The sequence below is a fragment of the Rhamphochromis sp. 'chilingali' genome (assembly GCF_963969265.1).
Source record: "Rhamphochromis sp. 'chilingali' genome assembly, chromosome: 18".
In the NCBI taxonomy this organism is placed as follows: domain Eukaryota; kingdom Metazoa; phylum Chordata; class Actinopteri; order Cichliformes; family Cichlidae; genus Rhamphochromis; species Rhamphochromis sp. 'chilingali'.
In genome coordinates, this window is record NC_137945.1 from 17,637,544 (window position 1) to 17,655,026 (window position 17,483).

The 17,483-nt window shown below is 41.4% G+C and overlaps 1 protein-coding gene across 2 annotated transcripts in view; it reads left to right on the forward strand.

The window, feature by feature from the left end:
* The first annotated feature begins 3,727 nt into the window (after positions 1 to 3,727).
* The window catches only part of prex2 (phosphatidylinositol-3,4,5-trisphosphate-dependent Rac exchange factor 2), a 93,687-nt gene continuing 79,931 nt past the window's right edge, over positions 3,728 to 17,483 (forward strand). The window contains exon 1 of one of the 2 annotated variants that reach the window (XM_080864973.1): positions 3,728 to 4,248. In XM_080864973.1, the coding sequence (XP_080721099.1) occupies positions 4,111 to 4,248 (138 nt within the window). In that variant the 5' untranslated portion in view covers positions 3,728 to 4,110. The remainder of the gene's footprint in view (positions 4,249 to 17,483) is intronic. The other variant, XM_080864974.1, reaches the window with a different exon arrangement.

Here is a 17,483-nt window from a genome sequence, read left to right on the forward strand (position 1 = left end):
GATGATTTTCTAAAATGAAATAGGGTGTGCTTTCTTTTTATCTGGACCATATAGCTGCAAAGCCTTTCAAACAGGACTGCAGAGAGTCCTGTGGATGCGTCCTTTTTCACATGGCTGCATAAGTGCATTAAAATTCTCCCAGAAAAAAAGATTTTATTTGATTAGAAAATGCTGCATCTAGATGCGCACACACCTACAGCCCGGTCTCAAACCAGTGTTTTAAAATCCGATTTAAAAATTCAGCCAGCCTTGACTTTAATTATCTTCTCTGTCTCTTTGTGTTTTCCATCATATGAGCAGAAAGGGAAAGTGACACCACTGCAGAGGACATGTAAGCGTTGGTTTTGACTGCCACGAAAGGGAACTAGAAGGAAATGGGTAGAAATAAAGGTTAATATCAGTCAATTAACAGTATTATCAACACTCGTGCTCAGTGTTAGATGAAAATATTCAGAGCAAAAGCAGCCCTCGTATCAGTCTGACCCTCCTTTTCCAATAGAAAGAACAGAACACTTCCTGGCAGCACTCAGCAAGGCACCGGCAGCTCTGGATAACAAATAATAGAAGGTAATTCCACAGACTAAAGCCATGGGTAATAAAATCAGATGGTCTGGAAATGTACCTATACTGAAAGGGCCCATATAAAACTATAATTAAGTTGGTCTGTTACTAGTGGTTTTTGGCTTTTTTCAGACTAAGAACTGAACCGAGCACATTCAGTGTCAGTCTGGCACCAATGCCCGCTCTGAATTTCAAGGACTTTGCCAATAAATACACCCGTTATTATGAGCCATGATCTAAATCTGTGTAATGGTAAAAGTCTTTAGATTATTATCAGGATCATTATTCATTTAAAAAACACAACACAACACAACACTGCTCTCTGGTGACAACAAGAAAACAGTGCAGGATATCCTTTCATTATCTGGAAACACACTGAATGCATGCAGTACCGCATTTGAGCACCAGAGGAGAGTAAATACCAAGATTTAAGCTTCATGTCCTCGACTCACCTCACAAAACTAACACTAACCCGTAATTGAGACGTAAAACAGCTCGATAAAGGAAGACTCCCTCTGGCCCTGACAAATTAAGGGAATTTTCATCAGTTAAATTCCTTTTCTCTTGCAGTGATTGTGTGCCACTAAACTTCACAGACTACTCTTCAGGTTAGGTTTGCAGATGAATGAAAAAAAAAAGATATGGAAGAAAGGTTATAAATAGACCACAGAAGGGAGCTAAGTGAATCCTTACTTGTTGAGATGTTAATCCCTAAATCATTATTGTAGGTTGCAAATGGCTCCTCTAAAATCCTCTCAAAAGACCTTGAAGCTGGTGCAGCGAAGCCGGGTTTAGTGTTGATCGCATTCATATTTGCCCAGGGACAAAATGACTCTGACTGTGTCTAATTTAATATAAAGACACTTAACCAGCTTCTCAAGAGGCCTTTTTTCAGTGAATTTAGTGTTAGCAGCGAACAGGGAGGTGGGGGGTGACACATCTTACCTGCCTGTAGGAGGAAGTTCTGACCTAATTATAAAGAGTCTGATTAATTAAATATGATTATGCATCTTTCTAGGTCCATGTTTTTAACTTGAGTGTAATGTAACAGGATGAGCTTTAATCAAGAGGAAATTCTTCATTCAAATATTAACAAACATCTGACAGGAGCACGTTGATGCTGTTGTTTCTTGGATAACATTCTAGTTTGCTTTTGCCCGTATAAAACATGTATTGTGTGTACATGCACATGCACATGTATTTAGGGAGTTGAATGGCTCGCAAGGCGTAACAACCTGACTACAACCGCAATTGTTGATTGTGCTCCAGATGAAACGATGTTTTGGAGAGAAGAGCTTCGTGTGGTGTTTGGGACGCCTGTAATTTAAGTGTTTGTGGACTGCCTCCTTGAGAATTCCAGAGACAGACGATAATACATTTCCTGTCAGCCTCTCTTGCCACCTGTGCCTCACTTTCACTGAAACTAAGTGTTTCTTTCAATTTGTGCTCAAGAAAGCCCCGTGAGAATGAAAGCAAAGGGGAAGTGTGTCTTTCTCTGTAGACTCACATCTTTTTTTATTGTTGTTATTATTGGTGTTGTTTTTTGTTTGTTTCCTCACCTTCTTAATATTTTATCATTGCCTGCAGTTTTGTATCTTAGTGTGCCCAAATTTCAGGAGTGAATTAATGCATCATATTTCATTCTCTGTCACAAACATCCACAGAGACTCCGAGGCCTTCACTATAGCCTCTTTTAGTCTGCAGTGTAATGCTGCTCAGTCGCCCTGAGATCAGGTGACTGACTGGCCAGTAACCCTGAAAAGGTCTCTGGTTTTTGATTGGTTCGTCCGGTAGTCTGTTGTCCTGCTAAATCATGAGTTGTTATTCAATACGTTTTGATATATTTGGCTAAATCCAAGCCCAGTAAATGCTCCTGCCTGTCTCTGGATTCATCTGGGTGCTTCTGTCAGCCAAAGTTCCTGCCCTCTGGTCAGCCATACATGCCCGTCCTCTAAAATATCCATACACATGTTTGATAGACAGTTTATATGGTGTGTTTTAAGTGATGAGCTACTCCTCTAATAAGTGAAATTTACTGTTGTTTTTTTATATTTTGGCAGATAAATTCTAAATATCTTCTTCACTTGTACAGCTCACTCATAAACCCTCAAAGTAAAAGACACCTTTTATCCATTAATCCATATCAGAGCCATATTTGTGCACGCAATAATGTTTAAAAGAATATGAAACAAAGCTCAAGATTCTCAGTCACAGCTGGAGCATCACTGAGAAACTGACCGGACACAGGCACATATCAGAGCCCGCTGGTTGCCCTACATGTCAGCTGGCAAGAATTAGACAAGTCTGTGTAAAGAGGTTAAGAGCCGAGGGAGATTTCAGACTGGGTGTAAACCATTTATCTTAAACTGAATGTGCTCAGACAGAAAGCTTAAAGAATAATAAATGTGCAAATGCATTAAAACACATGGTGTGTGCAGGGCTATCGTGTCCCATGTAGCTGCTCTTTACAGCTCTGTCCTTTCTGTCACCAAAAGCTAACACTGATTTAAAGAACCGATGGTGTACGCAGGCTGTGCAATACGTTTTCTATTAGCTCACAGATAGTAGTGATGAGCTCATTTAAAACTTAATGATACAAGTCAAAGGGTTATGACTGAAATTCATTATGCCATTAAACAACTACTGAGCTGTATCACAAGTAGAAAAATGAAAATAATTTAAATAATAATATATGATTATATATTGCATGGTTACATTCTGAAGTGACCACTGATTTGCAGCAGTATCAGAGGGGGTGCATGAAGTTGCAGAGGGGTTTCAAACTATTTTTCACTCAGTAAATTTCGCTGGAATAAAAGTGTGTTCCTTCACCTTTTATATAAATACACTATTATGCAGATTTCTCGTAGATTGCACTTTAGTAGCTTAGATTCATGATCTCATATATCTGAAGTGTATTTGATTATATGCTTCAAGGATTGTCAAGTTACCTGGAGATGGCTTCAAAATACTAAGCGTTCCTTCAAATTAAAAGCACGAAAAGAGTCACACTAAGCACAGTGAGTATCCTTTCCGCAGTTCTGGCTGGCAGTTAGATCAACTTTAGAGCATCTTCATGACCGTGAGGTCATTTTTATCTGCTCTGGCGTTTAGCTGCCTCTCAACGCCCGTGGTTTTATTTTGAAACCAGCACCAAGAGGACAAGTGTTGCTGGTGCCTTTACACTGGTCCTCCGTGTAAAAAGCTGCTGGGAGGCTGGATTAGGATGAAGATTTAAGGAGTCACATGGACTCGGTGCACTAAGTGGTGTCCAGTTGTTGTACAACGGTCAGTCACACAATTTGTTGGAAGCTGCTTTTCAGAAACCTTTTATTTTATTAAAAGTTTTTATTTTAACTTTTTTTTTCTTCTTACACTGCGTTTCGCTCTTTTCCCTACATTTTGTGGATTTAAGAGCACAGGCACCGGTTGCTCCTTGACTTTTTTTGTTTTTGACCATGCTGCAAACTTTACACTTCTGCCATTAAAACTCGCCGTGTGATGTGAAGCTGTGAACTCCTGAAGGAAATAACTTCATATATACTCACAATGACTGAGGAAGGCAGAAGTGAGCACAGAGCTGAAAGCGGGAAGGACCTGGAGAAACAGCTGCGGTTGCGAGTGTGCGTCCTAAACGAACTTTTAAAGACTGAGCGGGACTATGTCGGGACGCTCGAGTTTCTCTCGGTGAGTGATGAGAACGGTTTTAAACAGAGAACCCTCAGAGTGCATACTTTAACGGGGAAAAACAAAACAAGCCTCGCAATAAACACAAACCAGCAAGCCTGTTTAGTATGCACGGTGCATCAGCCTGCAGGGCAAGAAGTGTTGCGCGTTCTCCTGTACAAACCCTGCATGCTGCTGCGCTGTCAGCATAACATGAGCCATAAAGTTGTCTGTAATACTGTGTGACGCCATCCTACTGATGGAGACATTTACCTTTGAAAATGCAAGTGTGAAATTGGAAGAGCAGTCACAAAGAGGCATGGCACAGCTTTAGTTCCTGCACAGCCACTGTGATGTTTAATCCTTTTCGGAGTCTGCTCATGGGCTCCTCTAAGCTCACAGTGGTTAGTCTGGCCCTCATAAACCATTAGAATGAATGGCAGGTCAACCAAGACAAAGAAATAAATGTTTCCAGGACTGTTAGGTACATCATTCTATGTTGTGTACAGCTTTACCTTAAAGCTTATTTGCCATCTTCAGAGTCACTGAAGTGCAATTCATTTAGGAAACTTGTTTAAATGGCATCTGTATCTCTACTCAGTGTGTATTTTCTTCATTTTTTTTTATTTTGTGCCCTCTACAGCATCTGTTCAGTCCAGTAATTACCCAATTTGCCACACACTTCATAAGAAGTACAGAGGAGGGCATTTTAGTCACCGGCTTTGCCAGCTTCTTATTAAATCCAGCAGGAGTGAGTTCTGCCAAAGATAGCACAGGTGGACTCAAATGCAAACCGCTGGAGTTAGCACTCAGCTGGCAGCACAACTCCAGGTTTGCACTAAAGCATAACACTTTTGGTTTCTGCACGGCAGAGTCATGGCTGTCAACTTAATGGCATTACATGAAGTGACGCCTGACTTCAAAGACAGGAGGATGTGGCGATTTTGCTGAAACCAAAAAGCTGTGAAAAGTCGTCATTGTGCACTGCTGCTTATCGAGTGCTTTAATGTGCCCAAGTGGCCGTGTAGGACGTTAATCCTGGCGGTGAACACTTTAATGCAATGCCCTGTGCCCTTTTGCCTTTCACCATATTTTTGCATTCCCAGCTTGGTGGGAAATTTGCTGTGAAGAAAGGTTGAGGGGGCACTTTGTGGTCTGCAGTTTCCCAGACCACATGTATGAATGTGTACATCCCGACCCCTCCATCACCACCGCCGCCACCGCCCAGATGTTTCCAATGGAGGACAGAGGAGCCAGAGAGGAGATGGAGCCTTTCTTAGAAGTGGCACATCAGTGGAGAAATTGAGGAGGTGATTACATGAGGGGAATGTGTCCTCAGTCCTGGAGATGGGGGGTTGGGGAATGTAGCCTCCCCCTTCCCCTTCTTTATCTCCCCTGTAGTGCTGGAACTGGGATTGATTTCACAGGTGACTGATCCCTACAAGGGCTTTCTGTTCTGGCTGGGAATGCCATGCTGGAAGCATCAGACTGGAGTCTTAATAGTGAGTTAAGTTGGTTTAGTGGAGTGATAATGATTAAAAAGATAGGAGGAGAATAAGAAGAAGACAAAGATCCGCTCTTATCAGCGGTTTTATCTTCTGGGAGATCCTGGAGGGCATCGTCAGAAACGCTCAGGATGATCAAAGACAGCCCTCCCGTGGAGAAAGGGTCACATTGAAGACTTTCATCTGATCACACAAACACATACTTGTCTTTTTCTTACTCCACTGCCAAGAGTCTAAGTGTCTCGAGGTCAGGTTGGAGGTGCCCAGTTTGTGCGGCATCGGAGGCCTTGAAGATGTGTACGCACGGTATCGCTAAAGGGTTGAGAGGGAAAAGGGTACAGCGGATCACAGGGCAGATGTTGGCAGGAGGGCGAAGGGTAGAGGGGGGTGGTCTCTGTGAGTAACTGGGCTTGGTGCCTTCTCTTGTAAAGCATATTTCCTGGAGGAGGAATTCCTCTGAGGTTAGGAAATGCTGGAGAACAATGAGGCTCCGGTCGGTAGGCAAAGTTGAACTGAAGAGCAAAGATTGTTGCTGCCGATCTGTGGGACCTAAACACAATGCACCTCGCACATACTTCACTTTTAAGGTAGTGGAAAACAGCATGGAGAACAAGGATGATTAGAGCAGTTTGTCCCAGGATAGTATGCGCCTATTGTGTGGATCTACCCGACGTCTTGTGGGAAAATATGTAGATTATATCTTAAAGCTACTGGGAAAGTTTAAATTGGGCATTGTCCTGAATTAAAACACCACCTTTTCCTCCTAATGTACTAAACGTCCCCAGTATTCCGACAGTGAGAGGAAGGCTTCAGGGAAGCTGTCCGTAATATGTCTTTCCTATCTTATATAATGAACGATTATAGCAAGAGATAGTGGGTGGTGGTGGACAGTGGTGTTTATCTTGGACAGCTACGAGCCAATAAAATGATAGTCATTCTTAGAAAAGCCTCAATGGGAGGAACAAATCAAGGCATAATGTAAACAGCGACTCTAATGAGGTCTTTGCTTGTCTGCAGTTTTTTAGCCACACTGTCAAACAAAATACTGCCAATGTTTGCCATTGATGGAGAGACACTGAAAGCCATTTGCTTGCATGATAAGCACTTAAGAGAAGAAGCATGCAAGAAGCTACAATAGGGGAAACCTTTCATGTCCCAATTCTGGAGGGAGATCACAAGTTAACTTAATATATTCCAAAGAGCTTTGCAGTGCATTAAGTGGTCCCTTAGCTGCTGCCTTCCTTACCCAACAAAGGCCTGAGTAATATGAGTGTAATGTTTAAAACATTTTTAATCCTTTGACTAACTTGAAATTGAATAGATGTGGTTTTTAGACCTTGCAATGCTGTAGAATTCGTACCTTTGCCTTTATCTTAGATACTGTTGATCAGCAAGGGAAGAAATTCAAGAAAAACCTCATTGCATGCGCGTGCACAGGCAACATACAGGTTATTCTTGTGCTCTCTGGACTGGAGGTGCAGCAGTTGTTGGTCCGCACTTTAAATCACTTGTGTCTTCCATGTGAATACGCCTGCAGGAAGTTAGAAATGAATCCTAATGGAAAATGCTGTTAGCTCCTAGAAAACCCAGGTATTCAAGTAAACTCTGTCTGTGTATTTGTATTTGAAGGCTCCACTGCGGTCCCTCTGGGTTTGGATTTATTTACATGGCTGGGATAGTTGCTCTGGCATGTGCCGCTGGGCCAGGAATTTTTTTTCCCTTTCTTTTTTCCTGCAACATATAACCGGCCAAATGAGGAGGCGGTTCGTCGCCTCTCAGCAGATGACCCCCGAAGGTCACAGCCTCCTGTTCCCATCCCTTTCCTGTCTGATAATCCGTGGATGTCATTTGAGAATTCAGCTCTCTCTTGTGCATGATGGAAACAGGAAGAGAAGATTCTGTTGATCTGATCAGTGCATCCTGATCAGATGAGAAAGCAAACTTGTAAACAGTGAAAGCACAATCTTGTGCGTGTATACGTGTGCGTTTGAGAGTTCAGTGCTGCCATGTTTAAGAACTAAAATGCCATGTATATTTTGCTCTAATGGAAGTCTGCAGGTAAATTAAGCAGTTCCTTTTATTTATTTATGTATTTGTTGTTAAATAATAGATGAAGTGAGATGTATTATTTATTGAATACATACTAGGGATGAACGTTTTATTGACATTAAAAAGCGAATTACTGCATGTGGTAGGGATCAGAAGCCAGAAATGTTAAAAGCTGTTGTCTTGCTGGAGACGCTGGATCAAAGAGTGCAAAAGCAAAGTTGTGTATGGAACGTAACACAAGACGGGGCATTTTCAGCATGATGCTGGTAGACTGGGATTGTATAGTTATGAGACTGGGGCTGGGTTTTTCACGCAGAGAGCCTACCAATAGCCATTTACTGTTGCTTACATCAGTTTGTCTCTATAATAGGCTGCAGTGTGTGATAAGCGATTCCACAGAGAGGCAGTCTGCTGTATCTCCCCCGACTGCTCCCCTCTTTATTCCTTAATTACTTCCTTTTTTTTCTTCTCCAGAGCGGATGATAGCCTCATAATGTTATGGCTTCCACACCTGCCTCTTATACACTCTGCCCTTTCATATGTCACAAACCCCTGTTATTCCTTTTTTTCAACGTTGCTCCCAGAGCAGGTGGTGGCTGCACATGTTCCACCCGTGGATAGCCTTTAAAGAAGAGTATTTTTTTTTCCACTTATGGATCGCTGTTTGGCTAGAGCCACGTTTCCTCGCCACCGAGCAGAATTTTAAACTTCAGACTTTCTTCATTTAGCTATGATCCAGGTTTGCAGACACACACGCGTATGCTTGTGAGAGGCTAACTAGAAGACAGAAGTGAAGCGAGGGAGAGGTGAGACGTGGTTCTCCTTGACTCTTTTTAATTGGATTTGGTCAGGCTGTCCTCTCCAAGAATACAGGCAGCTTCTCTCTTGTGTCCCCCTTGTGAGGCCCCCAAACTGATGGAGCGGCTCACTTGCATTTTAATTGCAACGCTGCTGGCACTACACAAGCGGCCTACATTTTATGCTGTGTTTGCAAGGATGTACCTCTCACATTACTGAACAATTTCATAGGTTCTCTTCCTGAATTTAAGTGATTCTCTCTCTGATTGGCTGTAAACTACTCCAAGCTGGCACTTTTTGTGCCTTTTGTAATTTTGTTTTTTACAATATATGGTATAAACAATATATTCATTATAATATATTATGTTAAGCAGCATATCTTAAATCTAAATCTGCCTTTTAGCCAGCCAAGATTAGCTTGGAGAGACAAGAGCCTCGAGTCCTAGATCAATTAAAACACTAAGGAAGGTTTGTCCTTCTCTTTACTGAGCAGTGCTGTGTTGAGTAGCATCAGTGTCTTTGGCAAGCATTTCATGCATTCACCTTTCCATCCTAGATTTAGCAAATCGTTCGATAAGTCTCTTTGTAGTTGTGATCTTCCCTTCTCTCTGTCATCAGTCCACCAAACAGTTTTGAGAGTTACATGGGGGGAATTGCATATGCCCAAGCCTTTTTTTCTGTGTTAAATTTGCACTGCTAATAGGAAATGCGAAAGTGACGCAATGGCTGCCCAATTGAATGCAATGTCACTGCTTGCTGTGGACTTATATTGTCTTGTAATCCTGTTTCAGTGTCTTCTTGTTCTCTTCTACTTTGCTTTGTAATGCGTAGTTGGAAGCTGAGGGGAAATATGCACTTCATAAAGCCTGGGTTCCAGTCTCAGCTCATTCTTGTGTATCTTGGTCCGTTTTTAAAGGCTAACCATAAAAGCTAATCCTTTACAGTTGTTTTATTGGATTTTTATTTTATTTTTTTTCTGTGTTTGACCAATCAATATATACTTACCAAAGTTTGGAAAGGGCACTCAGAGTTTCTCTTCTGCTGCAAAAAGACCCTAAATATTAGGATTTTTTTTTAGTGCAGATCCAAAAATGAAAAAGTTTCTGTGGTTCTCCAAAAGGACCTGGTGTAAAGTCCCACTAGCAGATTTTAACACAGCAGAAAGCACTTTTTGCTTTTTGTCTCAGGCCATTTTTCAAGCAGGATTTCCTTCCTTCTTGGACCTTCCCATCTTTACATTGTGCTGCATGTTTCCTGCTTAAACACACATACAATCCCCCCACCAATGCCTTCACTGGCCATGGAAAGCAGTGTTGTGCTACTGTACACGCGGCCACTTAGCAACCAGGAGGCTTAACTGCATAGGCGTCAGGGCTGCATAAACCTTTGTGCTGAATCCATAGAGTAGGCTTAGCTCAGAAGGCTGCGGCGGCGGCGGGGGGAGGGCAGAGGAGAAGGAAGGATGTGATTTGACCTGTGCCAGCTGCGTTGTCACATGGTGCCTGCATGCGACAAGTACAAAAGGGCGAGATTAAGGTAGACACAGTGCTGTGAACTTGCCCGTAGCATTACCATCCTTTTGGATAACACCCCTGGAAAAAATGAAAGCATGTTTCTAAACTAAACAAAATATTCATATGTTGCTCATTAGCCGGATTAAACGATTGCCATTTAAAAAAAAGAAGTAATTGCCAGCCATGTGTTTTCATGTCTTCAATTATCTCACAAACGCTATGGCTCTTTGCTGCTACACTCTCCAATCCGATTTTGTCTTTTTCTTTTTTGATGGAGTGTTTGCTGACTATGTCTAGACAAGCTTCCATATTTCCTCTGTGGTTCAAACTCACACTTTCCATGTCATTCATGTCTCTGTCCGTCCTGCACTTCAGGGCTCTGACTCTGTACACAACCAGAGTTAGCCAGACGTGACGGGAATTTCCACTTTAGCATCAATTATTTAATTAAGCAGTTGAATAAGATTTGCTGTAAGACAAGTGTCTCTCTGTTTCTAAATAAGTTCTGTTTGCAGACATCCTTTCTGTGGCTTTCTTTTTTTTTTTTGAAGATATAAAATTGCTGGACTTTGTATGAAGGATGAATTAGCCCCAATATTAGACATGTTAATTTTACACTGTCCTTTTGTAGTCAAGGCTAGAGTCTTGGTATCTGTACTGTCTGTTGGCAAGAAAACTTTCACCACATTATGAACAATAATAATAAATAATGGAGTTCCTTCAGTGTGGTGCTTTCTGATCTGGTCATTAACAGTCCAAAAAGCAGCAATGATGAGCTGAACCCTGTCAGGAAGGAGATTTATTTGGGTGGGAATACACTCAGCAGTTGTGGTTGGGCAGAATGAGAGTTGGGGAGAAACTGGCAGGGTAGTTGTTTAGTTCTCCTTTGACAAAATGTCCAGTTCTGTCATGTGTGAGAGAGGCTGACGCTGCAGGTTTCATTTTTCCTGCCAGTGCTGCTGAAATGGGTGGCAGGGGGGCCTCCTGCAGATGGTTTGGAAGGTTTGAATGGTAATCAAATGAACAATCGGGCTGTGAGACAGTCATGCTTGGGAGCGCGCCACAGATTAGGAGGCTGACAATTCTGTTTAGTCATCTCGGAGATCAATACAGTGTGCTGTGTGTGCGCCTCTGCTGGGAATCGCCAGCAATCAGTGGGTGATGGTTTGCTTGACTGCACATAGAGATTGTAGCCCTGCTCTCTGGAAACGTACTCTCATCTACTGGAGGCAAGTCTCCCCACCTAATATCCAATTTCGCAATCTTCCTAACATGTTAAACTTGCTAACCACTTGGAGTACAACGATGGGTGAAATTAAACAGACCCACAACTTGTCAGGTATTAAGCTCTGCGGACATGACCGCAAGGATCATTTTATGCTCATGTGCTCATTTCGCTTCAGTGTCGATTGTGAAAGCAGCTCGCCGAGTCAGGCAGAGACATTGGACACAGACATATTCATTAGATAATTTGCTTCATTCCAGCTGTTTATGAATGTACTTGGTGCCAGGGTCAGTGAAAGGACAGCAATAACATCAAAGTGGAGAATTTTTCTAACTTTTACAGACAATTGGGAGTTCTTAGAGATGCCTCAAAGCACATTGCTTATTGGTCTAATATTTCTTTCACAAGCCAGAACTTTGTTCCGGGCTTTTTCAGGAAAGCTCCCTAACCCTAATAACTGGTTATGCCACCCTTGGCAGTCAGGCATTTGCAATAATTGGTGAAGAGTCTTTCACATTTCTTTTTCGAAATTTTGCCCCACTCTTTTTTGCATGATTGTTATAATTCAGCTACATTGGATGTTTTTGAGCATGAATGTCCTATTTTAAGGTCATGCCAGCTCAATCAGATTTAAGTCCGAACTTCGAGTAAGACTCTCCAAAACCTTCGTTTTACTTGTTTGAGCCATGCAAAGGAGGACTTTTTGGTGTGTTTTGTATCACTGTCCTGCTGCATAACCAAACTGTGCTTGAGCTTCAGGGCATGAATTGATGGCCATACATTCTCCTTCAGGATTTTTTTGATAGAGCGCAGACTTCATGATTCCGTTTCAGTTATGGCGAGTTATTCAGGTTCTAACACAGCAAAGCCGCCCCTGACCATCACACTACCTCCACCATGTTGGACTGATGATATGATGTTCTTTTTATGTGAAGCTGTGTTTTATGCCAAATTATCAGAAAACCAATGTTCCAAAAAGTTCAACTCTTGTCTCGTTACTCTACAGAAAACTCTTCAAAAGTTCTTGGGAATCATCAAGATGTCTTTTTTGGCAAAAGTGAGATGAGCCTTTGAGTTCTTTTTCTTCTAGGGCCTCTCCCATGGACGCAATTTTTGCCCAGTCTCTTTCTTATTGTTGAATCATGAACTCTGACCTTATCTGAGACAAGTGAGGCCGGCATTTCTTCAGATCATGTTCTGGGTTCTTTTATGGCCTCCTGAATGAGGAGGCCATTAAAGATCACCAACTGTACTTTTGGAGTCATTTTGGTAGGCTGGCCACTGTTCAAAGTCTTCTGCATTTGTGGATAATGCCTCTCACCTTGGTCCACTGGAGTGCCAACGCCTTAGAAATTGCATCGTAACCCTTACCAGACTGATAGAGGTCAACAATGTTGTTTCTCAGGTATTTCTTTGTGTTAGATTGTGGTGTTTTTTTACTTTTCTATGAGGCTAATTACTTTTTCCTATAGGGCCAGGTGGGTTTAGACAACTTTTTTTGCCCATAAAAACTGAAATAATCATTTAAAAACTGCATTTTTGTATTTATTCGGTCTGTCTTTGGCTCATATTAAAACTTGCTTGATGTGAAACATTTATATGTGACAATAATGCAAAAAAAAAAAGAAATCAGAAAGGGAGCAAATATTTCACACCACTGTATTTTATATGCTGTTGTGAGAATGTCAAATTTTACAGTATTTTAATTGTTTCTCAGTTCTTATACACACAGCTTCCCAAAATAACACATATTATACAGATAAAAGGACTTTTGTTTACCAGAAGATCATGTAAAATGAATTCTCACTGTGTACTCCGCTGTAAATTAAAACCAGAGGCTTTTATTGAGTTGTAAAGATGAGCTTTAATAGCTGCTTCCAAGTTGGAATTATTAACATTCCCTGTTGTATTTATAGCGTGTGTTTCCTGTATACATTCCCAGTGGAGGAGAAAAAGTCAGCTTGGGAAAGAGGACTAATGAGATGGGAAGCACAGGATGCCTCTAGGAGGTGTCATCAGAACCTGTTGAAGCCAGGAAGGGACCTGGCTTATTGCGGGAATTGCTACAAAGAGCCTTTTCTCTCTTTTCGGATGTCTCCCAGTGTGATCTCTGCACCAGAGACTGTTTGTCTCTAGTCAGTATTTGAAGGAAATTCAGTTTTTGCTTGCCAGGAATTTGGGGTGTGTGGATACGTGTGTTTGTGTGCGTCATAGACATGTGTGTAGGTGATTTACTCTGAATTTAGCCCTTAATACTGTTTTAATTCAAAAGCAGGTCTTCTGCACGGGAAAAATGGCAAAGGCAACATATACTCATATCCTCCCTACAGAGATATGTTAAAAAGGTCAAAGAGGCTCTCTCCTTCTTTTTTTCAATGCCTCTTCCTGCCTTTCCTTCCATCTTTGCCCTTCACTTCTCACCACTGCAGCACCTTCACACACTCAGGTGCTTTCAAAGCTTACCTAGGGGTGCTGAACAGCTCACACCATTGTTACCGGCTGTCCTTTATTACTCTGCTTTACTTTTTAGACTACTGTGGTGGTAGACAGAAATATATATCCAATATATATACACAAGCACACACACTGTATTCTAAAACACAGTTATGTTAATGAGCAAAGCGTCACAGTCTAGTGATTCACTCCAGTGGACTTTTTCATGCTTATGTGTCTGTCTCCAGCTTTGAATGGCTTTTGTCTCATCTTTGTTATTTGCTGATGAGACACCCTAGATCACAGATTGTGATGGAATGATAACAAGTGCATAGAGATGTGCCTATAATTTATTTATTTTTTTTTGGGGGGGGGGTGCACACAGGATGTTTATGTGTACGTTTGTTTATCAGTCACCACAACAAAGCAGATCAGCCAATTGTCCATGGACAAAGGGCCAGTTTCTCTAATAGGCTCATAGAAAGGCCTATTTGTTCTTCTGGAGCGCTGCAGAAGAAACACTGCCAATGAACTTCCATTGGACCTTTTTCAGTAGTGAGCAACAGATCCCACATTACAGCAAAAGCAGCGTAATGCTGTTAAGAGCACAAGTTGTGCTGACAGATGTGTTACTTCACATAATATTTTTACTCTGTTTATTAAAGCTGCGTCACCACTTTAATTTTAGGAAGAGCTTTGTGTTCTACAGTTGCACCAATTGATCCTCAAGGACTTAAAATGGTTGTTTTCCATTTGATACATCAAACACACCCTATGTTCCTGCCCACTCTTTAAATGGCTCAAACTTGAATGGATTAACAGATGTTTGAGGCTAGCTTTGTACTCAATTCAAAGTCATTTTTGCACCATCGAAGCAGCTACATAGCTTTTTCAGCTTTTCTAATCAGAGCAGCTTGTTTGCATTGTCTCGCTCTTTTTTTGGTTATTTTTAAGCACTCTTTTTTTTTTTTCTTTCTCCCCCTCTCTCTGTGGTTCCTACCCTGCCACCGCATTCTGCTGGGCATGCCGAACAACCATGCACTTCACATTCTTCGCAGCCTCTGACACGAGCATGTGCTCTGGCTCGGCACATACAGCGTTCATGTGCACATCCTTTATTTTGGAGCGCAAGAATGTCTGTCATTGTCCTCCTGTCATGTCATTGCTAGCTTACTTATTTGAGGAAGCAAGTGACCTCCGTTTTTTGACAAACTCCTTTTCTTGATACATGTGTTTCTTTGACAAAGAGATAAACATAAACAAGGGGAGGGGCTAGTTCCGCCGATTGTATCTTTCCAGTCTGGTGGAGAGGTGCCGCGGGGACAGCATTGCATAATATCCATTCACAAAATGTCCTGAACTACTTTGGTCCTCTGGCTAGCCTGTCTGTTGTTCTACTTTTGTATATGACACTGAAGTCCAGAGGACGCAGGGTGTAATCTGAGCTGCATGACTCCTGCAGATATTGAGCGAGCTGTCACTCATGTCTAAGTGTCTAGTCGGTAGTTCTTTTATTTGCTTAACCTGATTTCAGCTTCTTATTCCTAATCCTAGTGTCAGATTATTTAACTTCTCAAATAAGAGCAACACTGTATGCAAGAGCAAAGCAACGATTTACATTACCGTGCCTTTGCGGCCCACAGCATGTAGGCCTTTGCTGATTAATAGCATGTAGGGCCACATGCAGCGATTGCACCGAACTATTCATCACACCCATCTGCTCTGCAGAATAATGAAAACTTTAATGGGGTTTTAATGTGCTGTCCCCACCCTCAGCCATCAAAGTGACAATCCAGGTGATTATACCTGGGCCCGAGGGAACACAATTTCTAAGAGTTTTCTTGTTGGATGCTGCTGATGGAAATTCATGGATCGTAAAGATTGTACTGTATGTACATTTCCATGTAGTACACTACTCTTAAACTGCGTAGTGCTTCCAACCACACATTTAATGCTGAATAATTATACACATGAGATGACAGCTTAACACAAATAAATACCAAACAATGCTACATCTGTTACATCAACAAGTAGAAAAAAACTGTGCCAGTATTAGCGATGGTATAAAAGATGGACCTAGCTGCCATGGCATCACCCGTTGGTTTCTCGAGTCCTGTTTAAAGTCTCAATATGAGTATTGTCATTGTCATCATTGGCTGCAAAACTCTGTCTTGATTTTAAAACATAGGACCAAGATTAACACAGTAGACTTAATATTTTTTCAGTATCACCCAAAACGAGTGACTGAGCCCATAAACTAAGCAAGAAAGTGTTTATCAGTGGTCAAGACAAAAAGTGGTTTTCCCTTAGACTTCTATTGAAGTTTTACAGACATGTGACCACTAACCATGCGACATTAACTTCTCAGCTATTTTGGGGCGTTTGCCAATCATGGTGATTATCTAGGATCATGTGAATAAGGCCCCAGTCACATTGGCTTAGAGACCAGTTCATGGCCATCTTGCAACCATCAGGTATGAAGGAAAAATAAGTTTTCCACATCCAGTTGGGAATGGTTGCAGGGGGTTGATGGCAATCGCTGGGGAAAACTGATTGCTAAAACCTCAGTCTCACAGCCCTCCAGAACAATAACCAACCTACCCTTTGCTAAGTATACATAGTATACCATCCATGTACTCTGTAGTGCATTGCATGTATTCGATTTGAACACACTGTTGCACAAGTAAAAGTACATGCTAACATGTTATTTATTTTTTTAACCTCCTCTGATTTGGCACTGCATCAACAATCATGTCAGAAACAGAGTTTCACTCTCAGCCCTCGGGATTCTGTAACGCTAGAGGTGAAAATGAGTAGGAAGGGGGGTGATGGATCTATTCCTTTTTAAGTTGTCATTAAGCCACCAAGCACCACTTTTTCAGTGTGAGAACTATTGTTAACTAAATATAGCAGAATTTAACTGGATTCAAAGCATCAGGAGATTCAGATAAATCCTAGAAATACTTTTTGTCATTCACTTGCCTGATTGTTGACATCAGAACTCCCTGCAAAGGTAAACTTGTGCAGGTTCTATCTGCCACAGTAGCTACAGTATTTAGAAAGTCTTGCTATGAAGGGCACCTCTGAAGATATTTCTCTCCCACAGTTTGATGGTTTTGCAACTGATGTTGCAGCGGCTTTAATGTGCTGATAGGGAGGAACAGTCCCACTCCTGAAAAAAGCAACACTAACCTGACCATCATTCACTACGTCATTCACAGTTAGAACCTGTGATGCATGATGGCATAAAGCACATTATAAAACCAAATCATGTTCACATATTAATTCTCAAACTCTGAAAGTCTCCTGCTGATCTCAGCAAATGTAACAGACTTGTTTTTTTTCCCTATATGGCTAAAAGAGCAGACTGATTTTTTTTTTTCTTTTTTAATTGATGACATTTTGTGGTTTTGAAATCTGACATTATTTCATACTTACATTGACAGCAGTAGTAAATACTCTAACATACTTGAGAGTATTGAAGGCCACTCTTTTCCTTCATTTTCATGAAAGAAGAAAAAAAAGTTGGTAAATGATTAAAAATTGAAATTACTCACTAAAATTCTGAGAAAGTATCTTTTAGAAATCTGGTAGTGATTGAAAAGAGTATTTAAACCACAAAGACCTTCCATAAAAGAAACACAACTTGTTGTTCAGTATTTTTATGCTTGTTTCTTTAAATCTGGTCTTAGAAGCCATGACATTGACCATGAACGGCTCCCATTGAGCTCT